The sequence below is a fragment of the Sinocyclocheilus grahami genome, unplaced genomic scaffold, assembly GCF_001515645.1.
Source record: "Sinocyclocheilus grahami isolate Dianchi unplaced genomic scaffold, SAMN03320097.WGS_v1.1 scaffold136.1, whole genome shotgun sequence".
NCBI classification, from domain to species: domain Eukaryota; kingdom Metazoa; phylum Chordata; class Actinopteri; order Cypriniformes; family Cyprinidae; genus Sinocyclocheilus; species Sinocyclocheilus grahami.
In genome coordinates, this window is record NW_015505315.1 from 1,289,547 (window position 1) to 1,314,734 (window position 25,188).

At 38.9% G+C, this 25,188-nt stretch overlaps 5 protein-coding genes across 10 annotated transcripts in view; 3 read left to right on the plus strand and 2 right to left on the minus strand.

The window, feature by feature from the left end:
* Window positions 1-615: 615 nt before the first annotated feature.
* mcur1 (mitochondrial calcium uniporter regulator 1) lies at window positions 616-4,993 on the plus strand. Its single transcript, XM_016280021.1, has 9 exons — window positions 616-1,058; window positions 1,189-1,308; window positions 1,388-1,491; window positions 1,806-1,907; window positions 4,006-4,047; window positions 4,196-4,267; window positions 4,407-4,460; window positions 4,542-4,656; window positions 4,909-4,993. Exons 1-9 carry the CDS (start codon window positions 929-931, stop codon window positions 4,962-4,964), a joined length of 795 nt encoding a protein of 264 aa, XP_016135507.1. The 5' UTR covers window positions 616-928; the 3' UTR covers window positions 4,965-4,993.
* Window positions 4,994-5,793: 800 nt separating this feature from the next.
* On the plus strand, window positions 5,794-9,351 carry dph2 (diphthamide biosynthesis 2). 4 transcript variants are annotated; one of them, XM_016280016.1, is made up of 7 exons: window positions 5,794-5,870; window positions 6,332-6,478; window positions 6,566-6,678; window positions 6,801-7,021; window positions 7,114-7,797; window positions 8,385-8,579; window positions 8,703-9,351. In XM_016280016.1, exons 1-7 carry the CDS (start codon window positions 5,853-5,855, stop codon window positions 8,864-8,866), a joined length of 1,542 nt encoding a protein of 513 aa, XP_016135502.1. In that variant the 5' UTR covers window positions 5,794-5,852; the 3' UTR covers window positions 8,867-9,351. The 4 variants fall into 4 exon arrangements, with proteins under 4 accessions (XP_016135502.1, XP_016135506.1, XP_016135503.1 ...); XM_016280017.1 differs by having other exon boundaries at window positions 5,797-5,856; window positions 8,703-9,350; XM_016280019.1 differs by having other exon boundaries at window positions 5,835-5,849; window positions 8,703-9,350.
* A 20-nt stretch (window positions 9,352-9,371) lies between these two features.
* On the minus strand, window positions 9,372-12,580 carry LOC107591043 (neutrophil cytosol factor 2-like). Its single transcript, XM_016280048.1, has 11 exons — window positions 12,482-12,580; window positions 11,781-11,888; window positions 11,606-11,665; window positions 11,363-11,406; window positions 11,078-11,219; window positions 10,815-10,883; window positions 10,422-10,523; window positions 10,064-10,215; window positions 9,867-9,978; window positions 9,603-9,711; window positions 9,372-9,490 (listed from the first exon to the last, which is right to left on the minus strand). Exons 1-11 carry the CDS (start codon window positions 12,578-12,580, stop codon window positions 9,393-9,395), a joined length of 1,095 nt encoding a protein of 364 aa, XP_016135534.1. The 3' UTR covers window positions 9,372-9,392.
* A 621-nt stretch (window positions 12,581-13,201) lies between these two features.
* On the plus strand, window positions 13,202-19,313 carry garem (GRB2 associated, regulator of MAPK1; the record flags this gene model as incomplete). The annotated part of the gene is made up of 5 exons (XM_016280049.1): window positions 13,202-13,352; window positions 14,450-14,580; window positions 14,806-15,975; window positions 18,181-18,350; window positions 18,457-19,313. Coding segments are annotated over 5 exons (2,457 nt in total), but the record flags the coding sequence as incomplete, so codon positions are not given.
* A 794-nt stretch (window positions 19,314-20,107) lies between these two features.
* The window catches only part of prkdc (protein kinase, DNA-activated, catalytic subunit), a 35,868-nt gene continuing 30,787 nt past the window's right edge, over window positions 20,108-25,188 (minus strand). For 2 of the 3 annotated variants that reach the window (XM_016280013.1, XM_016280014.1), the window contains exons 72-87: window positions 24,655-24,835; window positions 24,309-24,466; window positions 23,801-24,012; window positions 23,638-23,725; window positions 23,296-23,439; window positions 22,961-23,168; window positions 22,796-22,863; window positions 22,492-22,712; window positions 22,307-22,399; window positions 22,126-22,206; window positions 21,926-21,997; window positions 21,589-21,790; window positions 21,341-21,419; window positions 20,949-21,058; window positions 20,560-20,699; window positions 20,108-20,329 (exon numbers count right to left, since the gene is read on the minus strand). In XM_016280013.1, coding sequence (XP_016135499.1) covers window positions 20,125-20,329; window positions 20,560-20,699; window positions 20,949-21,058; window positions 21,341-21,419; window positions 21,589-21,790; window positions 21,926-21,997; window positions 22,126-22,206; window positions 22,307-22,399; window positions 22,492-22,712; window positions 22,796-22,863; window positions 22,961-23,168; window positions 23,296-23,439; window positions 23,638-23,725; window positions 23,801-24,012; window positions 24,309-24,466; window positions 24,655-24,835 — 2,262 coding nt within the window. In that variant the 3' untranslated portion in view covers window positions 20,108-20,124. Of the gene's footprint in view, window positions 20,330-20,559; window positions 20,700-20,948; window positions 21,059-21,230; window positions 21,420-21,588; window positions 21,791-21,925; window positions 21,998-22,125; window positions 22,207-22,306; window positions 22,400-22,491; window positions 22,713-22,795; window positions 22,864-22,960; window positions 23,169-23,295; window positions 23,440-23,637; window positions 23,726-23,800; window positions 24,013-24,308; window positions 24,467-24,654; window positions 24,836-25,188 lie in introns of all 3 variants that reach the window. The other variant, XM_016280015.1, reaches the window with a different exon arrangement.

Genomic DNA, 25,188 nt, shown 5'->3' on the forward strand with positions numbered 1-25,188 from the left:
ATTATACCACTAAGCAAAGAAGAAGTTAAGGCTAGAATTAGAACAGCATTAAAAATGAGATGGCAAGAAGTTTGGAATAAGGAGGAGAGAGGAAGACATCTTTATCATATTCAAAATCAAGTTGGGGTTGAAAGAGTTCATTTTGGTAGTAGAAGAGAAGATACAATTATTACCAGACTTCGCATTGGCCAATACTGCTTTCAATTCTTCTCTATATAAAATGAATAAGAATGAGTCTGGGAACTGTAGTCTGTGTGGATTACCAGAAACAGTAGAGCATGCACTATTACATTGTCCTGCTTATGATAATGAAAGAGCATTTCTGTTGGAAGAATTAAAAGAAATAGGGATAGAAAATATTACACTTAAAACTTTGTTGAATAATGTCTTGAATCATTATAAAATATATAATGCTTTAATGACATTCTTTTAAAAAGTAGATCTGTTTAACAGGATTTAGAAGGGTTGATTTTTTTTTAATACATTTTTTTTTTTTAGTTCTTCCCATTCCATCAATGGTCCACACTCCAGCCCAGTAAGTGGCGGGAATGCACCTATCGTATGTTTGCCAGCCGCCATAAAACTCCAACAGAAGAAGAAGAAGAAGAAGAAGAAGACACCTCATTGTTTACTCGCTCTGTTACAGGAAGTTTGACAGAGGTGGATCTGTCACAGAGAAAGGAGAGAAGTTTAGAAAACTTTATAGTGTTTTTTTACACTATAACACACGAATGTGTTACAGTTTCAGTTATATACAATTCTCCTGAATTATCGCAGGAATTTAAGAGTCTTTGTTCTATGTAATGACTTTAGGGGACGGACACAGGAGAAAAGCAAGATCATGCGGTCACATCAGGTCCCCGCAGCATTTTAAAGTCCTCTACATATTTAGTACTTTATATACAAACAAGTGCTTATTTTCAGCAGAATGATGTCTGCACATAGCAGACATCTAATCTCAGCGATTAGATATGGATTTAACGGAATAAGGACACATTATTTAAGGTCTGACACGGAGTTCTTTCGGCTTTTGAGAGCTTCACGCATGTTGGTCAGAGGTATTTATGCACATATGTATTTGTTTGCTATTAGAAGTGATACGCACGTCTAGGTTTGCAGATATTCTATTTGTTTACTAATGACCAGTTCTCTATGATTTGCATATTTCACTCATTGTCTTTATTTCAGAGTTGAGTACCTCAGTTAAAACAATACAGTATGACCTGAAAAAATCAGACATAACTAAGTCTGGCAATAGGAAGTTATTCTTTGATACTCATGCAATGGTTCAGCTGCTTGAGGAAAGTGGTAAGATTTCTTGTCTGTGTTTCTAAATACTGGCTAATTCCAATTCAGTGATTCATCAGAATGTTCTGTGTCCTTTCAGGTTTCGTGACTCAGCAGGCAGAGGTCATTGTCAATATGATGGTAAATATCACAAATTCAAACATGGACGTTATGTACGGTGACATGGCTACCAAAACGCAGCAGGTGAGATTTTCATTGTCCTTTCATGCTTTTCTGATTGTTTGAGTGGACCATTATTGATTTAGCTAATGTGAGGTGTGGACCAGAGCTCTCATGAGGTGTTAGTTTGTGTATTCAACTTTTGATGAATAATCTGTTTGTTGTGTAAATGACTGTCAGATTCATGGTTGGCAAACGATTACCAAAGTTGATTCTGGTGTGATGTTTTTAATGTACACATTAAAAAAATGACTCTGTTGTTGTCTATGCAACTTCCCTCATATCAGAGCCCAGGTCAAAGAGGTCAGTTACTCTACTTAACTAGTTCAATTTTACAGGAAATCATGTTACAGAAAGTCATGTCTCATATTGCTGCTGTGAAAAAGGACATGATCATTCTGGAGAAGAGTGAATTCTCAGCATTACTAGCAGAGAATGAGGTGAGGTTGTGTTGTGTGATCTATTATCATCATCACCCACTCCATTGCTATACTTGAAAATCATTTTTCTGTATTCAGTGTGATTATACACTACCGTTCAAAGGTATAGGGTCAGTAAGATTCTTTCGTTTTTGAAAGAGGTCTCATGCTCACGAAGGCTGCATTTATTTGATCAAAAATAGATATATTTTTACAATTTAAAAATGTTAAAAAATCGAATTCTTGGGTTTGCAAAGATGAATTTTCAGCAGCCATTAATCCAGTCTTCAGTGTCACACGATCCTTCGGAAATCATTCTGATATGATGATCTTATTATCAATGTTGAAAACAAGTGTGCTGCTTAATAATTAAAATAATTATTTGATAACATTTTTCATGATTCTTTGGTAAATATAAAGTTAAAAAGAACAGCAATTATTTGAAATAAATCTTCTGTAACATTGTGTCTTTTGAACAATTTAATGCATCCTTGCTCAATAAAAGTATTCATTACAGTTTTTCTCGATTGCTAACACATGATAACTGATTCATTTGGCCCAATTTTCCAAAACATTCATACAGTTCTCGAAACAAAGACACGTTTCTCAAAACTTTTAACACATTTCACCTGTTTGCACACACGTTCCAATTTGCTCAGTGTTTTCTGCAAAACTCTACACAAAAACACCATCATTTTGCACAAGTTTAACCATGTTCTCATTCAGAAAACACAATATAATTAACTCAAGCATCAAAAAAATGAACTCAAACAGCACACATTTATCCATGTGTGAACATTAAGTCGCAAAACTGATGACACACAGGTCAGAATCCTAGGATAATGCGCACAGGAGCACAAGTGATTGAGTTTTGGAAAATTAATCCTGATAGTGGGAAACAAAGAGGAATAGGAGGGGGAAATAAAAATGAAGGGGATGAGGTCAAAGGTCATTTGTTCCTAATGAAATACAAAGCTCTAGAGTTGACCATGTTCTTCTGCATGGACTGACCATGAGGGAAGTTGGCCTACGGGCTCATCTACAAGGTTTCAATACTACTTACACAATACACTTACAATATAACTACAGTACATAGTAGCAGTACTTCAGATGAGAGATACTGTAGTACATGTTGTACACCCTCAAACTCATTACTATTGGATTTATTTGTAGCCAGCCAAGTATGTACTGTATTTGTGCAGAACTGAGAGACGACTGTCTGGGGGAGGCAGAGAAGCCTTTTGTCAGAAGACTTAGAAACTGCTATAACAAATAAGGATACTACCAATACTGTAAGGCAATTTGGCAGAGGATGCTGAATGAATGAAGTTTTTTTTTATTTAGGAATTATTTATTTATTTATTCATTCATTATTTATTTATGTCTGTAAAGTAACTGACAGTATATTCCAATGTGTGTGTTTACTGTATATTCAGTTGTTTGGTCTTTGAACTTTTCTCTTCTAATGCTTTTCATCTACTGTAAGATCTCTTTACAGTAGTGGAGTGAAAGTAAACTTTTCTTAAAGTTTATTGCTGAATTTTACTGTATCTGCACCCCTCTGTTTATGTCGTATACTGTAACAGACATTGACTAGCAAAAGGATTCCTGTTTCCCAAAAGGAGGTTTTTGTAACAGTGTTTTGAATTGTTCTCACTAGTGTTCTCTAGGCCGTGAAGTAGTCTGTGTATTTGGCAGGTTTGTGTGTCATCTGAGGCCAAAGTTTGAGTCCGACAAAAGAGAACATGTTTTTGACTAAACTATTTGATTTTGACCTGGAAGTTTGAAGTTTTCACTAGTTAGTGTGTAGTTTTGAGATTGTGTTAATAGTTGTGAGCAAATGGTGAATTGTTTCATAAATTGTGTGTTAGCAATCGAGAAAAACTGTAAAGAAAAAACAACAACTTTTGAGTGGTAATGTAAGTACCGGTATATATTTATAAATCTTTCTTTCTGCCGTTTCTATATTATCTTGGTGAATTTGAATAAATATAACATAATAGTTGTGAAATAAAAAGTTTGCCATTTGTTTGCCAATTGCTTTGAATTTACTGTGTAACAGCTTTGTGCATTCACCTAATGAAGAAGTATTATGTACTGTATCTTAATTCTTTTACAGAAAATCAAGGTTGAGCTATCACAGCTAAGAATACAACTCACTGTAAGTAAATGAAAAAAATAATTTTTAATGAAAAATTTTTTTTGCTTTGCTATTCAGAGCTTGTCAAAGAGGCATACATAACCCTTATACCTAGGTCTTTACTATGTACAATAGTCATTGTAGTTTTCCATTTTGTTTTGTGCTGCAGGATGTGATAAACAAAAGGCGTGCAGATGCCATTTTGGATCTGAATGTAGAAAAAAGCTGTGTGAAGGTGTTGGTGAGTACAGTGAAATAATGACTCACTAGAAGAACAGGTTTGGAAGCTTCACCGTCTCTGAAATCCAAAGAGTTGTTGGTTATTTGAGTTGTTGCTGGCAATAGAGATGCTTTAATTGAGATGTTTGCTCTTGGTACAGACAGCCGACTTTGACAGAAAGCTTATTGGGACCAGGAATGAATTGATAGAAATGGTGAGACACGCCAGTGTTTAGGACAATAATGTCGTCTTGATTTTTTGTATGAAACTTTTTAAACTGGATTTTCTTTCTTAGCATTCTGAGCAGGATCGTCACATGACACAGACTAACATGAAAATCGACACAGAAGTGGCGGGCCTGAAGACTATGCTGGAGTCACATAAACTGGATACTATCAAATATCTGGCAGGTAAAAAGAAAAGTTATATATATATTTTTTTTAATATTTTGATATTTCAGTATATTGAGATTTTTCCACCACTGGTCTCTGTAAAGATATTTTTACACAGCCACAGAATGTCCTTGTTGTATTAATCATACAGATTCAGAAGCCAAGATGAACTTTTATTTTGTCATTAAGTCATTAAAAGAACAGGTTTGTAGGAGACTTCAAACTTCAGTATTTATTTTGATTCGTGCTTTATTTTTGTAATTCTTCTAGGTTCAGTATTCACGTGTCTCACAGTCATACTTGGATTCTATCGGATATGGATGTAAACATCAGCAGATTTGTTCTTCCTGAGAAAATGTCTCATCAGCCTCGGGTCATAAGAAGAGCTGTGGTATTCACAGCTCCTGTTGGAGCAAATGTTCGTTCCTGCATTATTATATCAAGTTCTGTTAGGAAAAGTAAATCACATTTACATACCTAGATAGTACCTACATAGTGCTACATCTTGCAGTAGTTCATGATGTTCATTCTTATTAAAACCAATGTCAACAGATGAATGAATCCCAAGATAATACAGTACACAAATATGCCAAAGCAGGTGCCAGGTATGTTATAAATCAAAGATTCTTGCAAATAAATATACATATGCTTTTTTAAAAACAAACAAACACACATAGTCATTTTTTAAAACACAGCTATTAACTTTGCATTTGTTTATGTTGTGCATCAGATAATGTGGCATTTTTATGTGTGATGTAATGATGCCGTTTAAATACACTGCATGTTTAAACGTCACAAGTAATAGTGCTGTTGTACTGAATATTGGCACAGCTGTGACAAACAGCTGTATGATGTCAATGAAAGCGCATTGGGTTGTTTTGGTAATGATTTAAGGAATATAGTACATGTATTTGTCAAAATGATTTCAATTCATGTTGAAAACTTGATAAGAGGTGAGAACAAAACGCACAAGATGTACAAAAAAAGTATATATTTTTATTGTAATATGGTTCTGATTCAATGTAAGTCACAGTTATTGTAATTAATAAAACATTAGTCTTGAATAATTGAATAGTTTGTGCACATTCTGAGGTCAAAATAAGAAAGTTGTCGCAGTGTCTCCAGGACACTAGAGGGCAGACTGATGAACGCAGGGCTGAACGATGAAGAAGAGCGTGCCGTGCTCCTCAAGCTCACGAGGAAAATAACATGTAATGTGTTTCTGTGGTTTGGTATGTTGCGTTTTGCTGTGGTTAATTATGATGTGTAATTTGCCTGCACGCATATTAAGTTATAAGATTAATTTATCCATCGGTCAACTAATTTAAGCTGCTTGTAGATATTCCGATAGCAACTCCCAGCTGGTTTCACGGCAACTTATTAGACTGTATAATGTATTAGAATTATGAATATTGACTGCAGTTAAAACAAATCTTGTCTTCAGGGTAGGAAGACATAGCAGTTGTATATTTTAATAAAAATGGGATTCACTTCTAGGAAGGTCAGCGTCATCCCAATGTAAAAGCTGTCAATATTCCGGGCCTTTAATGACAGCTCCGAGCTGCATTTATGGTTGGATCAGAGTGAAATATAATATTGTGTGCTGTTGTGGGGAAGGATAATCGCTTTGATATGTTTGGTCTTTCCTGTAGTATGAAGAATGGAATATTGAACTATAACGGATTCTCTTTAGACCCAGAAGATGACAGATGTTTTCAGTAGCAGCAGCGAGGCAGTGTTTCAGCGCACCGTCAGTGTGTCCTTCAGCGCGACGCGCAGCCATGCTGGCAACCAGATAGCTGAGACCTGTCAGTTTATCACTAGTAATCAATTCAAGAAGGCAAGACAACATCTTTAGAAGTCTTCTGTCTTGTTTACTCACACCAAGTGTCCAACCGATCTATTTAGGCGTCTGTTTTGATCACAGGTAGCCTTACAGTTTCCAGATGACCTCCTGCCTGATGCAGTCCGAGTCTCTGCCGAAATAGAGAAGGAAACCAAAGCCAAGACATTCATTTTAGGAGACACATCCTATGGCAGGTAAGAACTGTTGTCGTGTACATTACACTACGTTTTCACAGATGCTTTTATCCTGAGTGGCTCGGGTTCATTTTGTGTGGCTGCACAACCAGAACTCTGATTTCTGTTTCTTTTCTTTTCAGCTGTTGTGTGGATGAGGTAGCGGCAGAACACGTGAGAGCAGACTGTATAGTGCATTATGGGCCATCTTGCCTCAGCCCATGCAGAAGACTACCCCTTCTGTATGTGTTTGGCAAGAGACCTATTGATGTCCAGCAGTGTGCCGCAGCCTTTAGAGAGCTTTATCCTGACTGCCAAAGTCATGTCATCCTACTGTACGATGTCACCTATTCACATGCTATAGGTAACTGTTACTGTTTAGTCTATGCTCGTGTTTAGTAAAGCTCATTTTCATGAATGTGTGCATGAAAGTTCATTTGTCTCATCTCTCCTCAGGTGATCTCAGGACACTTCTGTGTGATATCTACCCCAATGTTGTGGTCTCTCTTCTAAAAACAGATCATTCCTGTGGTGCTGAGCTGATTCAGGACAGCTGTGTGGACACTGATCACATAGATTCACAGGATGATAGAGTCATTTTGAAATTTGGCAGACAGTTTAGTGTAAAAGCAGGGCAGAGTGTTGATAATTACAGTATGTTTTACATTGGCCAGGAAGGCTTGACTCTTACAAACTTCATGATGACCTGGAACCATTGTGCCTTCAGCTCATTCAATCCAGAAACACACACAGGACGAGTGGAATCGGTTAAAATCAACAAGGCACTGATGAAACGCTATTATGCCATCGAGCGGGCCAAAGATGCCAGTGTGGTGGGCATTTTGGTGGGCACCCTGGGTGTCGCTAACTATCTGACCATCATAGAGCAGCTAAAAGACATTATTCACAAAGCAGGCAAGAAGAGCTATACGTTTGCTATGGGAAAGATCAATGTTCCCAAGCTCGCTAACTTCTTGGAAATTGACGTTTACGTGCTAGTTGCCTGTCCAGAGAACTCACTGCTGGATTCAAGTGAATTCTACAGACCTGTGGTGACTCCGTTTGAGATGGAGTTGGCTTGCAATAAGCACAGAGAGTGGACTGGAGAATATGTCACAGACTTCAGAGATTTACTGCCTGGTATGTCGTTGACTCATTTCAGCAAATCATTCTACAGAGCACTAGAAAAGTATTGTGATGTTGATATTGTGTCGTTTAATATATTTCTACTAAGAATATGTGACCCTGGCGCACAAAACCAGTCTTAAGTCGCTGGGGAATATTTGTAGCAATAGCCAAAAATACATTGAATGGGTCAAAATTATCGATTTTTCTTTTATGCCAAAAATCATTAGGATATTAAGTAAAGATCATGTTCATGAAGATATTTTGTAAATTTCCTACCGTAAATATATCATAACTTAATTTTTGATTAGTAATATGCATTGCTAAGAACTTCATTTGGACAGTTTTAAAGGCGATTTTCTCAATATTTAATTTTTTTTTGCACCCTCAGATTCCAGATTTCCAATTAGTTGTATCTCAGCCAAATATTATCCTATTCTAACAAACCATACATCAACGGAAAGCGTATTTATTCAGCTTTCAGATGATGTATAAATCTCAATTTCAAGTTTTGTGGTTCAGGGTCACATATGGACCTTGAATGATGTCTGTATATATAAATGTTATTGTTCTAGGCCTCTAATAGGAAACATATATTATAGGTGGAAGCAGTCATGTGGGCTTCCCTCAACAAGACCAGTCTGCCATTGAGGAAGAGACCACAGATGTCTCTCTAATCACAGGAGCTCTGCGAACATGTTCCACCACCTCATCGGAGATCATGAATGGCAGATCAGAGTCTTCTTCACTCGTCCCGAGAAATCAGACTTTCACTGTGGCCAATACAAACACAGCAGGTATAGAGTCAGAGGCCGTACTGAACTGTAGTTGCAGTAGGAATTCTTGAACTTAGTAGCTTGAAATTGACAAGTTTGAGTCATGCAAATGCAGAATATAATCATGATCATTTTGTTTTGTAGCATCATTTTTGTCTGGCCGTAGTTGGCAGGGACTGGAGCCCAAACTGGGGCAGACGCCAGTGGTGAAAGCTGTGGAAGGACGGAGAGGCATTGCCATCGCTTATGAGGAGGAGGGTGTGGGAAATAAAGATGCTTCAACACCTCTTCAAAAATCATTAAAGTAATTTATTATTGGACTGTCATAAGAAATCATCAAAGGACTACTTTCACACTCACAGCATATGAATTGCATCAATATACTGAGAAGGATGTAATTGTCTGTGATAATACAGAATATATTTTGGGAACATGTTTTAATTCCGTTGAAAAAGGTGTGTTCCTGTTACTGGCCAAAAATCAAGGAAGGTAAACTAATATTTGTTAAATATAAGAATGTTAAGTTCTATTGTGCTACCAATGGTAGCAACTTATAGAAAGCGAATAATAGAAAAATGTAAATTATTTCAAAAGTGATTTAATGTTGTATTGTTTGTCTTTATATTCAAACAAAATAAAACTCATTCTCCTGACTTCAAAAATATGACTTCAATATGTGAAATGTGGAACAATTACCGCACAACCAAACTGGGATAGTGAAGCAAGTTCTGGCATGAACTTGACAATATTAATTAAAAAACAGGCCCTAAAATACTGCAGGTTTCTCCCAAATGATCAAATCAACACATTAGTTGTAACTGTTGGATGAATGATTCATTCACATTGCTGATCCCCATTAAGTGCTTTAACAAAGGATGATGGGAATATGCCAATCTTCCCGTTGCATTGACCCTCAAGCCACTCATCATTGACTGAAAATGAAACAAAAAGTCAACAGAAATAATCTTCAGAATGCCTTAATAGTTCATACTGTATTTTATGCCCATATTAGTAAATTACAATTATCACAGTTTCAATTCCTACCTTTGGAAAGAACTGTGATGATGTTTCCCTGTTTGAAATCCAGGTCTTCAGGGGTAGAAGAGTCATAAGAGTACAGAGCCACCACTTTCTCATGAGGCACACTTTTACCCTTTCAGACAGCAGTTTTGGGAAGTGCCAGAAAAGAAATGAACAGCAGTATGTCTTATTTAATATTACTATTTTCAAGTGTAGTGTACAGTAAGCTATATTATGCTGTTATTTCAATCTGTGTGAGCATAGATGAGTCAAGCTGTTGTATTTTACCTCAGTCACTGAACACCACAGCGCAAGATGGTTATCCTTCACACTATTCCACACAGCCTCCATTTCAGAGTCCTCAAGATTCACTCTCTCATCAACACCTTCTTTGGCATAACTAAAAAATGAACATTACAACTTTTTTTTCTCTCTCCAGAAATGTTTCAATATGGTGCTGGGAACGTTATAATTGGTATAGTTACCATAAAGTTAACGTTGATGCAGGCAGCTTAAGTTTAGAGCTTATCGTCTGAAGAATGACGCCGTATGATTGTCCATGTGCAATTCTGACTGCTATGGTGAACCGAAAGTGCACTTTCACAATGCAGCCTGAGAATTCCCTGATGATATTAGTCTGTGAAGAATACAGCAGAGCTTGAGAAATAATCTTATTAATAATAATCAATATGTTCATGATGCCATAAACATAATAAGGCTGTATCTGATCAAAGTTGGCCTTTCAATACATTATGTAAGCACTGTGTGATAGCTATGTTAGTTGATATCCATTTACTATGAATAAACTGTGATTATATCATGAATATGTAGGGAATACTGAACCTCTGCATTCACAGTCTTCAGGCCTTCTGTACCCACTGGTCTGCTAGGCGGTGCTCTTCTTGGTGGAGCTGGTATATCATCATTTTCATTTAATGGTTCAATCTATAAGAGGTCACATGTGATATTTCTTAATGTAGGACACAAAAAGTAATTTAGCTCAAATGTTAGGATATTATCCATCTAAAAATAAACCACTCAACTTGCATCGTTTACTTTATGTAACAAAAACATTTTATTGTTCTCATAATTATGAATGCCTGACTCAGAGGTATGACTTTCCCAGGTGCACTTGAAGTCATCAAAAGTGGATTGTATGATACATATTCGATTTGTTACCGTGTCCCTACTGGTGTTTGAAATACTGCATATTTGTTCAAAATACAGCTACTGTACCTGCATTGGTTTTGACATCATTGTAACAATATCCAAGGGTTCAAGGAAGTTATAAGGTACAAGGCCCCGCTAGAAATATCAAGAGAACAAAAAAATAGACAATAGGGCTTTATTATCGGTGCTTTAAACACACGTTGATTACATTAGCATTGGACATCAGAATGTTCTCTTGACAGTGAACGCCGGCTCTCACATGGAAAAAATGTTCTGTTCCCAATGTACTTTCCTTTATGATTAACTTGTTAAATCTACCAAAAATATACCTTCTCATTGAAAACAACTGATGCCCAGTTGTCAGCTCCTTTCTGAAGAACGAAGACAATGTTGCCAGGCAACACAGCCAGCTCCTCTTTGGTCTCAGGGTAAAACTCATAGAGAACAGTGTGTGGCTCACCTTCAAATACCCTGATGATTATGTAATTTACATTTATGTAAAACAAGAGGACAAAACAATACAAAAACTCCATAAATTGCAAGCATATTTAAGTTTTAGTTAGAAGTTAAGATGCATTAAATAGTGTTTTCCATGTCCATGACCCTAAACATACCTTAGTACTTCTGGGACTTTTGGTGTAGATGGAACATTGTCAACCTAACAATACACAAATTAAAGAAATGGCCTGTGGTCATTAAAGTAACAGTTTTGAGCATATACATTAAATGTGTACCATTAATGTATACGCTTATCATTAACATTATCTTCAAACCTCTCTCTGTTACGCTTATTTTATGCTAATGTTAACATGTTAACAATTTCATTACTTACTTGACTTATTAACAACACTACTTACTTGAGGCTGAAGTGGAGCAAACCCAGAAAACTCATCTGCTGGTACAATAGAAGACACAACCTATAAACAAAAAACAAAACACTAATCTTAATCAGTTTGTCTGATTTACTGGCCAAATAGAAACTGGATCTCTTCGGTAGCACTGCACACTGTACTGATGTGATAATGGGGATACCTTGGCTTTTCCAAGATAGTCCCTTTTCTCCAGCTCTGCCACATAGTGCTTATTGGGTTTGAACAGCAGCCCAGCTCGAATCTCTACCAAAGGAAAGAGCTTCTGCTTCTGAAAAGAGGAAATCACGGTGTTGATCAGTTTTTTTAAAAAATGCACTAAGACACTCACCACATACAGTTCATGCTGTTTGCACTTTGCTCATCAGTGTAATATAACTTGAGTTTATTTATTTTTTGATTTGTTTATTTATTCCTTTTTCAAGGGTATCCTTGGGCAACAATTTTAAAATGTCATATTAATTTGTCATTAAAATTCTTACAAAAATGTCACAAGAAGTAGAAGGATGACTAGTGACTAGTGTCTGAGTAAAAGACATCTGTCTTGTGAATTTTGTCCCCCATGCAGCTTACACAACTTCCCACAAAACCTACCCAGAAACAGTAATTATGCAACACCAAATTTCACCAATTTCTAATTAGGAAAACTGCAATATGTTACAAAACAACAGCACATATAAGATCATGCCCTAAGATTTTGTTGCCTCAGATACTAACATTAATTTAAAACCGTTTTAAAATTAATTTAAAATTAAATAATAATTTAAAACTAACGATTTTAAAATTGGTTTTTATATCACTGCAAAAACTGTGCAAATTATTCAATGACTGATGTTATGTGGAACACTTTTAGCAGTTACATACCAATATGGCATCCAGAGCATGGTCAATGTGGCTGAACTTGGCGTCTGCCTTCAAGCTTAGTGCAGTAAGAAGGTTCTCTTGAGGAAACGCCGGCCTCATAATATTTAATGTCTATCATCTATTACAAACCTCTTTGATATTTTCTAACTAGACAACAACCTCCGCAAACCCTTCAATCTGAAACTTTAGAAAGGAGCCCACACAAGTATATGAATATGTAGTTTGGGGAGGTGCTTTTCATATTTGTAAAGCACGAGTAATATAGTTGTTTGTTATTCACTGCTTTATTATAAAGAGCTTGAAGTGTAAGCTCTAAGTGCTGTTGTGTGTGAGCTGAGCTCTGCGTAAAGATGGAGGAAGTCATAATGTTAGGGGAACTAGATCATTATCATTATGGAACTGGGGCACTATCATTAGACTCTCTAACTGAACACTTATGAGTACAACAGACAGAGTTAAAGGCACACAAAACCCATCTTACCTCTCATATTAGTTTATGTGAATGACCTGCTTACAAATACTACATTTTGTCAGTATATAAATGAGTAAATTATGCCCTTCATGTTATTTAAAATGTTTATGGTGCACTTGCTATTAGTTATATCCCTAAGCATCACTTAACTGTCTAGTTGTTGTTTTTTTGCACTATTGTATATTTTTCATATATCTTTCCAAAGTACACACTATTAAGTTTACTGTTCCATACTGATGTGATATTGTTTCGCCTCAGGGGAGTCGGTGGAAGGACTGCGAGAAAATGACTACCTCTTGATTCATTCATGTCGGCAATGGACCACAATTACCGCCCATAGCCTAGAGGAGGGCCATTATGTCATCGGACCGAAAATCGAGATCCCTGTCCATTATGAGGGTAAGGCCACTCAGCTGTTGTAGTGCAGCATGTACTGTACATAGAAACGTATTTCCGACACTTGAAGTATTTTCAAAAAGAAGGCAAATGAAAGAAATGTTAGTCTGCTAGGATTCACTGTTTTCTTGCAACTTGTATTAAAACAGAAAAAACAAAGATCTGTGCTGCTGTATTTCTGCCATCTGCTTTTAATTGGGAGTTCATTAGCTAATTGGTCTCTTCATATTGACATTCCTCTGGCTATAGAGAGTGTCCAGTAGGCCACTTAAGGAAAAAAGACCTTCCTCTGAATTTGGTTCATACAGACCTAGTAAACTGCCTATTTTATGTGCTGCTTTTACTGTTGCAGTGTTTTTAGATAATTTGGCAAAATGTTATTTTATTTCAGTTCAACATGCCCAAATTGAAAAAAATTACATATTTCTTTGTTTTGCACTGATTTGGCAGAATAACATCTACATGAAATTATTTCTATTTTATATTAAGTATTGTATATATAATATGAAAGCGTGACACTGAGTACGTTTGCATGGACAACAATAATCCGATTTTAATACAATTAAGACAGTACTCTGATTAAGAATCTACCATGTAAACAGAGATTTTTGATTACCTTAATCCGGCTAAAGTCATATTCTAAATGAAACCGAAATCGAAGACGTGGAGTATTCCTATTTTAGTCGCATTACTGAAGTGCAGTATAGACATGCACACACCTTAATCACATTATTACCGTCGTGTAGGACTTTTCTCCCCATTTTGCGACAGGATACACACACGGCAGTGGTCAACCGTTTGACAGCAAATAAAAGAGCTTTAACACCCGTCATCTGTATGCACGTACTATATGTTTCTACGTGACATTCCGGAGGGGATGTCGGATGGTGTCACGTGGGGTCGTAATGACATGCCATTAATCGAACTATGTATAACATGTAAAACGGGAACATGAAAGGCATATTCTAAAAGCAACTCATGTAAACACCATAATCATAATATTGGCTTATGTAGAATAAGGTAAATAATTCGATTACTGGTGTTCATGTAAACGTAGTCGATGTCATGATGTTACAGAATTGCTTTGTTGTTTGTTACAGGCCAGTTTAAGCTGCTGGAGCAGGACAGGGACATTAGGGAGCCAGTGCAGTACTTCAACGGCGTGGAGGAGGTGGCCAAAGCATTCCCTGAGCGAGTTTATGTCATGGAGGAAATATCCTTCAATGTCAAGGTCTGGTTTTGTGCTTGCAGATTTAGACTTCCTGCACTAATGTATCTTAATATTGGCATAACCTAATATGCCTTTATCAGAATGGCTCTCAGGCATTGTGTTTGTAATGTGAAATATCTATTCAACATTTCTTTGACTTAATTTCAAAATCTGTAGCAGTCAAAGTTCTTCTGTTAGACTATAGTTAGACTACATTTGTTCAAACTGCTGTCGTCTTTCTCCCAGATGGCATCAGGAGAATCCAACGAGGACACAGAAGTGTACAACATCACGCTGAACACTGGGGATGAGCTGACACTAATGGGCCAGGCTGAGATCCTCTATGCCAAAACATCACGAGAAAAGTCACGCTTTAACACGATCTTCAAACGCATTGGCAAGCTTAACTCCATCAGTAAGCTTGGCCGCGGAAAGATGCCCTGCCTTATCTGCATGAACCACCGCACCAATGAGAGCATCAGCCTGCCTTTCCAGTGCCGCGGTCGCTTCAGTACCTGTTCCCCGCTGGAGCTACAGATGCAGGAAGGAGAACACACTATTCGCACAATTGTGGAGAAGACCCGGTTACCTGTGAATGTCATGGTGCCCAGCAGCCCGCCACGTAATCCGCATGACCTCCATTTGATCCGCGAAGGCCACCGATACAAGCTGGTCAACATCCAGACCAAGACAGTGGTGGTGTGTTGTGCGTTACGTTCAAACAAAATACTGCCAGTGCACTTCCCCTTGCACGTATCCACAGCACTGCCACGTTTACTGGTGCCTGAAGGGCTGCTTCAAGGAGAAGCCTGGCAGGAGACTGTGGTCCACCGCTGGTTTGCTTACTGCCAGGAGCAGTTCGACATTGACGACTACTCTAGGGCAGTCCGTGACGTGCGGGTGGACTGGATCGACGATGGCAAGAGCCCGAAAAAAAGTAGCGCAGGTGGAACGGGAAGTGGGAGCAACAGCAGCGGAAGCAATGGCTGCCCCTCTCACATGCATTTGCCAAGTTCTCTAAGCTCAGCCCGAGATGAGCTCACACAGTCCTTTCATCGCCTGTCTGTCTGTGTCTATGGTAACAATCTCCATGGGAACAGCGAGGTGAATCTTCAGGGTTGCGTTAGCTTATGTGGAGATTGTGTGCCAGCAGAAGCTCCGGATGAAGATTATCTGTTCCCTGAGCTGCAGGAGAGTTCTTCTGGCTCCCTTAAACCAGACGTGCCGTACGAGGAGCTTTGGTTGGATCAAGTTAAGAACGCTGGATCTGTGCTAGACCACATCGAGGGGGTCCGAAATTCGACTGTCTCTGGCTGCACGACTGTACTGCCATACCCCACAGCAGGTCCCACAACCGCCTTGCTTGGTGCAGATGTCAGTCTACCTCCACCTCCGGTGCCTCCAAAGTCTGAAGCTGTGAGTTCATTTATACTAGATTAACCTCAATAGTCTTTATTTGATACAAATATAAACATTTAAAGTTACTTGTATTCAACAATTGCACAAATCTACACTACCGTTTAAAAGTTTGAGGTCAGTAAGGATTTTTTGTGATAGATTTTCACAAAAGAAAAATCCATTTCAAATATCTGTTCATCAATGAAGCCTGAAAAAAAATCTTAAAGGGGTCATATGATGCTACTAAAAAGAACATTATTTGGTGTAATGAAATGTGTTTATGCGGATTAAAGTAAAAAAAAAAAACACATTCTTTTCCACATACTGTACATTATTGTTTCTCCTCTATGCCACGCCTTTTTTGTCGATTTTTACAAAGCTCATTGGTCTGAAAAGCGAGGTGTGCTCTGATTGGCCAGCTATCCAGTGCGTTGTGATTGGCCGAATACCTCAAGCATGAGATGGAAATGTTACGCCCCTCACCATACTGTGATGCCGTGTCCGGCCGGAGCGACGAGACAAAAACATTAAAACCCATTATAAACGAGGCATTTGTTGCATCCAGTGGGGACATAATTACTGATTATAATGACTTATACTGTTTTTTTTACGCATTGCGTTGCATTGCGCCACGTAAACATAAAACCCTGTCTGCATTTGTGATCGGAGAAATGACAAACAACAAGTGCTACTCCACACTGCCCACAACTCGCGTTTGAATCATCAATGGCAAATGGTAAAAGAAAATGTACTCACGTGAGTCAGAATGCTGGCATTTTAGTCTAACGTTACTCTCCCAGGATCAGTAAACAGTCCTCCATAAAATGTGCAGGCGATCCAAGTTGATGTATGACGAAGCGGATATCGTCCTCTTTTGGAAGACCAAACAAAGTAGTTTCACTTTCACAACGAAAAACACAGCGGCCTAGCGTGAGCGAAAGCCGTGCTACTCGCGTTTGAATCATCAGTGGCAAATGATAAAAGAAAACGTTACGTGAGTCAGAATGCCGGCATTTTAGTCTAACGTTACTCTCCCAGGATCAGTAAACAGTCCTCCATAAAATGTGCAGGCGATCCAAGTTGATGTATGACGAAGCGGATATCGTCCTCTTTTGGAAGACCAAACAAAGTAGTTTCACTTTCACAACGAAAAACACAGCGGCCTAGGGACATGGCTGCAGCGTCAACAATACTACATTTGGGCGGCGTTATGCAAATCCCGGCGAAGGAGCGGTGAAAACGGTGAAAGCTGATCCGGCGATCCACTGCACTAAGTTGACGTATTTCCTCAGCGATCAGCACGGATCAGCTCTAGGCATGACGAAGCGGATATCGTCCTCTTTTGGAAGACCAAACAAAGTAGTTTCGCATTCACAACGAAGCACACAGCGTCTTCACGACATGGCGACGGCGGCAACAATACTACAGCGAGAATAAAAGTTATGCTGCCTTTCTTTGCGTGAACATTTGGGCGGCGTTATGCATATCTTCCCACATAGTGAGGTAGATATGTGGGGGCGTGTTCGAACGAGCCGTTTTAGGTAGGCGTGGCTGACTCTTAAATTTTATAAAGAATATCTCTTTGGATTTGAGACTTTAGTCTTTGCAAATTTACAGATCTTCTTTATGCACCAAGAGCTTGTAACACTCCAAAGAGAAAGGAAAAAATGAAATCGCATCATATGACCCCTTTAAGTGTTTTCAGCATTGATGTTTCTTGCACACCAAATCAGCATATTAGAATGATTTCTGAATGCTATAGCGATATGTGAGTGAATTGTTCTTTTGGTTGAGGTAAGGGTTAATAAAATAAAGATTAATCAGTGAAATCAAAATTATTTTTCAAAAATCCTTAACCAGTAAAACACAATTGTAAAAATCACTGCTCGAGTGGAAACCCTGAATATCAAGTTGAAATTAAAGTGTTTTCAACTGATTTTAAGGCTCTTTGTCTGTTTTCCACTCTTAGACAAGGCAAAGTTTATTCTGTGCTTACATAGTGACTTATTTGTGTACTCTGTTGGTCAATCAGTACAGGTCTAATTATTTTCCAAGTAGAAACAAAGGTTACATTTCATGATTTCAAGGCCTATTTGATAAATTCACACAGCCTGTCTCAAAAGATTTGTATCTGTGTGTATTCACATTCATTAATAATGTAATTGTAATATTAAAATTTCTAGAGCCATACAGTTTTTTTTACATTTCTTGTTAACTTTGCAGGTGAAGGAGGAGTGCCGGTTGTTGAACGCTCCACCGATTCCACCGCGGAGCTCCAAGCAGACCGGCTCAAGCAGTGCCACAGTGCCATGCCCTCCTGCCAAGCCACGTCAGACAGACACGCGCTCCCCAAGCCCAACACTATCCTATTACTCATCCGGCTTACACAACATGTGAGTTATATTGACAATTTATAGTTTTAATTGACAAAATGGACATTAGTTTTATGTGAACTGCACTATTTATGACTGAACGATCCTCTTCTCCATCTCTCAATAGAGGTGGAGAGGGCGAGTCTCCGAATGAGTCCGATGATCAGAACCATGCTTGTTACCCATGTAACTGGATCAGACCAGATGCCAGTGAAGGCTCCAAGCCTCTCCCTTGCCTCAGTCCTTCGGTCGATGCCTCTTTCTCCCGCCTTTCCTGGCCAAACGAGTTCTGTGGTGCAGACTCGTATAAAGGTGAGGACTTTCCGTCGCTCCACTGCCGGAGTTACTCTAGTTATCCTCGGAAGAGGACCCCTGGTACTCCTAAGGCTTGTCCCTCAGGTTTGTTAGACTTCAGCAGGCGAGCGAATGGTGAGGGGGGCGCTGTGGCCTCCAAGGCTCAACAGGTTTCCCAGTCTTGCACCAAATCCACCAGCTACACCATGGAAATGTGCAGAGACAAATCTACAGAGGAATGTAACACTAAGCCAAACCAGTCCTGCCCTATCTTGCCTCCAAGAACCCCTAAATGTAACGATACAAAGAAAGATACAGATCCCGCTACTACAGTCGATGCGGACGCCCTGGAACTTGAGTCCAAAAGCTGCTTGATCGATCGACCGCATCACGGCACTACAGATGTGTTCTCCATTTCATATCCTGTAGCTACAGTGTCTTGGCAGCCACCAAGCAATCTATCAGGTATCTCCATTGAGGAGGTTTCTAAGTCACTACGGTTCATCGGTATGTCAGATGATGTTCTCTCTTTGTTTGTGCAAGAAAAAATTGATGGAAATTTGCTCCTACAGCTAACGGAGGAGATTCTGTCAGAAGACTTTAAGCTAAGCAAACTTCAAGTGAAGAAACTCATGCAGTTTATTAATGGCTGGAGGCCCAAAATGTAAGGCTGAACAAGCAAGCCAGTATAAGAGCAAAACACATGCAATGTGCTGCAGTCGCAAATATTGGACTTCAGTATTGCGTTAGACAGTTTTGTATCTCAATGCTATGCAGTCTTGTAATGATTTTAATAGCCATTTTGTTTAATATATACATGTATATTAATTGCTTTGTGTATTAACCTGTACCCATCTCAATGTAATCTCTCTGATCTTACGGTACCTGCACAACCGACTTTATTTGCTCAAACCCAAAGCCTTTGACAAACCTGAAGATATTTTGGCGCAATCCAACTGTGGCCTACGTTTCTTTCTACAATTTTGCTCAATAAAGACACTTGACTTGATTAGGTGGTTTTATCACTTACACTTTTGCTTTACCATATTAAGAAATAATATTATCCTTTACCAAGTTGTGACACCAAACATGGTGGCTGTCACACTAGCTCAGTGTAAGTGAAAATGCTCCCAGCACCATAATTTTTACACCAGTGATTAATAAGGGCTGATGTGTCAAAAAATAAAAGTGGAGAGGATGAAGTCTCACCCTGTCATAATAGATCACTTTGGCTTTGACAATGTTGATATGTATAGATGCTTTATTTGATGACTGGTTTCCTTCAGAGCAGTGCAAGGGGATATGACAACAGTGTTTCCTTCATCAACATGAGGTCTGTTTAGTGTAATCTCGTTAAATTCTGCAGTACAGCTAAACATTACTATAAAAGCATATGACAGTAGTTCTGAAATCCAACTTCACACTATGAAAAAGGGTTTACAAAATTTAGAATAACACAAAAACCTTGTATTTCAGTACTGTATGTTACCCACTATTTGGTTCAAATCCATGGTTCCCAGCCTATCCACACCCTGCCCAGTATGTTGGGGTCAGTTGCCTGATCGAGCAGGCAGTCTACCTGATCTTCAACACTCAGGTCCTTCTCATTGTGTCGAGCTCGTACGTTGTGCTCTTTTTCGCCTCGAGCAAGAGCCAACATTCCCTTGTACTCTGGGTTCTTCTCAAATCCAAGACAAAGCTCGTCACTAGAACATTAACAAGTCAACATGGTTAGAAAAAAGTCTTTCTGGAAAATACAAGTTTTTTTATTATTATATTTTATTTTGTCCATAAAACGATTTTTAAAACGATTACTTCACAAGAAGTAGGAAGAAAAATGTATTCATTTAATGCAAGTGAACATTATCATGATATGCTGCCAATGTAAATATTAAAATGGTCATTTTTATTTTCCAGACCTTGTGGCTGGATCTACCTTGTTATAACCGAGGGATTGGCTCCCTCTAGCTTCCTGCTAGCAAAGTTGACCTTCTGTAGAGGGAACCAGTTTATTTCTTTGGTGTTCACACTCTCTGTCCAGGTACCTCCTTTCTTCAGCTGCTTCAGCTCAAAGTTCTGTAACATGAGGAATAGAGCTGTCTTTCACAATTTAGTTAGCCTGTCTCTATGATAATGACTCAAGTTTTTTTATAGACCTCAACTCTTAGGGTGAAACTAAAAAAAAGGAAATTGTGAAACAGGTCTACAACGAGGGCAGATCACTTTGATGATTACATTGAGGGCTACCTGTATGTGACAATGAGGAAAGCGAGCTATTCATTTATGTTTACATGCTTCAAATATGCTTTGATTGAGTTCTTCTACCTTCCAGTCAAGTGAAGGCTCCTTCACAAAGACATCCATGGTGTTGAGCAGCAGGTCTGGGTCATCTCTGAAGGCTCGCAGTGAATGTACCATCACACTCTGAATGAGACCAGACTCTGCCATGGGTCGCATCAAGTTTATAGGAAATTGTGAAACAGGTCTACAACGAGGGCAGATCACTTTGATGATTACACTGAGGGCTACCTGTATGTGACAATGAGGAAAGCGAGCTATTCATTTATGTTTACATGCTTCAAATATGCTTTGATTGAGTTCTTCTACCTTCCAGTCAAGTGAAGGCTCCTTCACAAAGACATCCATGGTGTTAAGCAGCAGGTCTGGGTCATCTCTGAAGGCTCGCAGTGAATGTACCATCACACTCTGAATGAGACCAGACTCTGCCATGGGTCGCATCAAGTTTATAAACTGCCGTGTCAGCCTAAATGGCATCATTTCAGGCACTGGGAGGAACTACATGCAACAGGTTATTGTTATCAACTCTTAATCAAACAATCAAGTCAAGCTGTTCATCAATCTTGTATCTCTAAATTGGTACAGTAGCTCTTTGTACCAGTACTTGTCTCCTTACAGAATCATTGAAATGTCAGTTAAACTAATCAATACTAGTCAAAAAGCCCACCTGAGTGGCTGATCCAAATGCATGACCAAAGTCGATGCCGATCATACCGCCAGTCTCTGTGTTAATCATGAAGTTAGAGAGATGCCGATCACCAATGCCCAGAATCCAGTGACTGATGCAGAGCACAGCATGAGAGCAGCTGAAATGGGACCTCAGCGAAAGGAAGGCTTCAGGTGTGGTACTCATCCTTACAAAAGCACGTCTGAAAACAAGCATTCATGCCATCATTAATTCCTTTTAGAATTAGGACAAACGTCAATAAATTACTACATGATAATCAGTAAAATTGAAATGAAATACTGTAATATATTGCAAAATAAGTGAAATGCTGCCATACTTTAACAAGTCATCAGGCACCATCTGCTCAATTCTCCTAAAGTTGTTCACAGTGTCCACACGTTTTGCTTTCCTGCAGTGAATCAAATGTAAATGCATTAAGAAGTATTATTTATAGGTCAATTTATACATGCTCTAAAGCCGTTGTAGAATGCGGAGTCACTGACCCATGACAAATGTTAAAATGAAGTGATGACTTACTTGTACAGTTCAGCATATCGTCTAATGCCGTCCACCTTCCCAGCAACTTTACTGATCCAGTCATCATAGGACTCATTGGGCCTAAAATACATTAAACCAAGTAACGCTTGATTCACTCAGTGCAGGGTATGAAAAGCATGATGATGTGTTTTATTTGCTGGAATAAGGAAGGAATGTTCACTTTGTGATTGTCTTCTGTTCCTCTTCAGTCCTTCTGCTGGAGAGGAAGTCTTTCAGTGTGCAGGTGTTCTCCATCCACTCAATCAGGCCGATCCTGTAAAAGTCAGCATACATTAAAGACCCTGTAGGACCAGTTAAAGACAGGCCAGCAAAAAAAATGGAGTCATAAGAAGCCCATCCAAGTACCTGCTTGTGATGGGAATGACCTGGTAAGTGCGGAGTGCCAGGCTCCGCTGAGAACAGGCAGTGTCCTGACTGAGAATCATGTTCATCACACCAAAGAGCTGCTCGATGCGCTGGTCCTGTCGCAGGTCCTCGCCACCCTTCACTAGGAACGGATAATCCCGCTCGTCATCTCCTCGTATGATTATGCGCTTCGGCCGCCGAATAGATGCCATAACCTTTACCTTAGGTTGAGAAGATTAACTGTTACACACTGAAATAATCATCTCAAAATGACATCTATTAATAAGAACGTTATTTCTCGTACCCTTTCATCAAAACCTGTGATTTTTGCATGATATTCTGGCAAAGGCTTCGATTGGCCATCATATTGACCTGTAGAAATCCAGAGCCAGAGAAAAAGACAAACACTTACACTAAATGCAGAACTTTAACGAAGTGACATTATTTACAAAAAAAATGTTGAACTAACCTGGTACCTCCAGTTCGTTTTTGAGTGTTTCCATTTTGAAGCTGCTGAGCCAGGGTGAATATTCCTTCATGTTCCCTGGTTCCTTTTGGAAACTTTTCATTGACATAGCCAGGCGGTCCACCTGCTGAAGGAACTCCTTATCTTTCCGCTTTTCATACAACTTGGACCCACCAGCACCAAGCAGCTTCTCTACTTCTTTACAGTATTTCTGCAACAAGGACATAAAATGTATCCATGTAAGAAACAGAGAAACCAGCAGAGGCCTGACTAATCTCATTATGGTTTTATTTCGATTAATCGTGCACCCCTAAGTATAAGTATTGCAAGTTGTGAACCTGAATAAATTTCCTTCTGAAAGATCCAAATCCTGGAGACTTTGAATCACCAAGCATTCCAGCCAATTCCTCATAAAGCTGCTTCATTTTCTTTTTGTCCATGTCTGGTTTGTCCAGTTGATTCTTCACCTCATCCCACCAATCCTGCCAAACCATTACTTGAGAATCAAGGCTACCACAATAGCGCCATAAAAATGTCATGTCTCAGTAAGTTAAATGTAGTATATAATCACTGTGCCAGTAGCAGCACAAACTGAAACTGCAATCTGTTCAGCTTGAATAGGTCTGACATCTCAAAACTGGCTCAACCAATGGATCTTTCAGGGAAAAAGGAATTTATACCTTGAAAAGCATTTCAGGGTTAGTAAGTTGCTGAAGGGCGTCTACAAACTCTTGGACGACACCCCCTTTATCCAGTAATGACCTCAGCCTGGAACACAAACAACACATTGTCAGTATCAGCAAGGCCAAAGCCACTTACAAAGCCTCACAGACCTTTACATACTTTTCAACAAACTCCCGGTTCCTCTGACCACTCGCAGACTCCTCAAAGGTGTAGCTCTCACTGCTGATCATGTATGGATAGATGAGGGCTTGTGGATAGCATTCTGCGATCTCCTCTATAACATGCTGAACTGCTGTCGCTTGTGGTTTGTCAAGCAGAGCCATCATTTGACTGATCCAGCCAATCAGCATCCAGCAAGGCACACTAACAACCTATCAGGACAAAAAAACATGAGAAAAATGAATACTTCTTGAAGAAAATAAAGGATAAAGCATTGTCATGCAAATTCTTTAACTTCGCTAAATGTAAGAATTAAAAAATATATAGTTATTTATGGTTATTTAATTATATAGTTATTTAAAAGATCTAATCTCGAAATATTGATTTAAGTAGCTTCAGCGTTTCCGGACACTGATTTCTGCTTTGCATCAGGCTTTATTTTGCTATAATGACTGGCTGACTGTACTGTACATGAGCCCTAAAGTCAAAGCAAATGATCTTCTCTCACCTCTCTGACCATCAGGTCCAGGGTTTCTGCGGGGTAGAGTTCTACTAGCTGCAGTAAACGAGGAAATTTGAGCCTGGCCTCAACCGAGTTGAGCTTCAATGACTTCAGCATCATCTTCACTACATGTCCAGGCAAGGACTGCAGTTCAGAAGTGATTGCTAGAATCAAACATCAAAAGTGTTGTTATAAGCACATCAACTTCACCTGCAACGCAATACTTGGATGCACTGAATCACAAAAATACATAAATCCTGTGAGACACTCTTAGAGTGCTCTACATTCGTTTTAACTTTCTATTAGAATTATGAGAACAGTTGGGTGCTGCACTGGTGCACAGTTGCCTCACCTTCTTCTTTCTGTTCGCTCTCTCTTAGTCTTTGGTCACAGAAGTTGACCAAGGTCATGAAGGCTTCCACAATACCATGTGTGTTCACATGCTGCTGGCTGAAGGACTGCTCTTCCTCTTCTGCCTTACGTGCAGCACTTCGCAACATCTCCAGAGCCTGCATCTGCAGACCCTCCACCACCTGTGCAGGAAAATAACACCCATGATTATCAAAACAGCTTTTTAATAAATCTGTATATACTACAATTAATAATTTGTGTACAAACTGTAAGAATCTAACCTTGATATCAGATTGCATGGGTTTTTGCCCAGTTAAAGAGGTGCAAACATGTACACTACAGTGCAAAAGTTTGGGATCAGTAAGATTGTTTTATTAAAATACATTTTATTCAGTAAGGACATTTGAATGTTAAAAATAAATGTTCTTTTGAACTCTCTATTCATTTAAATATCTTGAAAGCAAGTATCACAGTTTCCACAAAAACATTAAGCATAAACATGTTCATGTGATACTGAAGACAGGAGTAATGGAGT

Coding starts and splice junctions, on each gene's coding strand:
- mcur1 (XM_016280021.1), top strand. CDS start 929: ATGATGTCTGCACATAGCAGACATCTAATCTCAGCGATTAGATATGGA. Junction 1,059..1,188: donor TTCACGCATGTTGGTCAGAG/GTATTTATGCAC, acceptor TCTTTATTTCAG/AGTTGAGTACCTCAGTTAAA. Junction 4,657..4,908: donor TACTATCAAATATCTGGCAG/GTAAAAAGAAAA, acceptor TAATTCTTCTAG/GTTCAGTATTCACGTGTCTC.
- dph2 (XM_016280016.1), top strand. Junction 6,679..6,800: donor GGAGACACATCCTATGGCAG/GTAAGAACTGTT, acceptor TTTTCTTTTCAG/CTGTTGTGTGGATGAGGTAG. Junction 7,022..7,113: donor CACCTATTCACATGCTATAG/GTAACTGTTACT, acceptor ATCTCTCCTCAG/GTGATCTCAGGACACTTCTG.
- LOC107591043 (XM_016280048.1), bottom strand. CDS start 12,580: ATGAGGCCGGCGTTTCCTCAAGAGAACCTTCTTACTGCACTAAGCTTG. Junction 10,216..10,421: donor TGAAGACTGTGAATGCAGAG/GTTCAGTATTCC, acceptor TATTCTTCACAG/ACTAATATCATCAGGGAATT. Junction 9,712..9,866: donor TGTGGTGTTCAGTGACTGAG/GTAAAATACAAC, acceptor GCTGTCTGAAAG/GGTAAAAGTGTGCCTCATGA.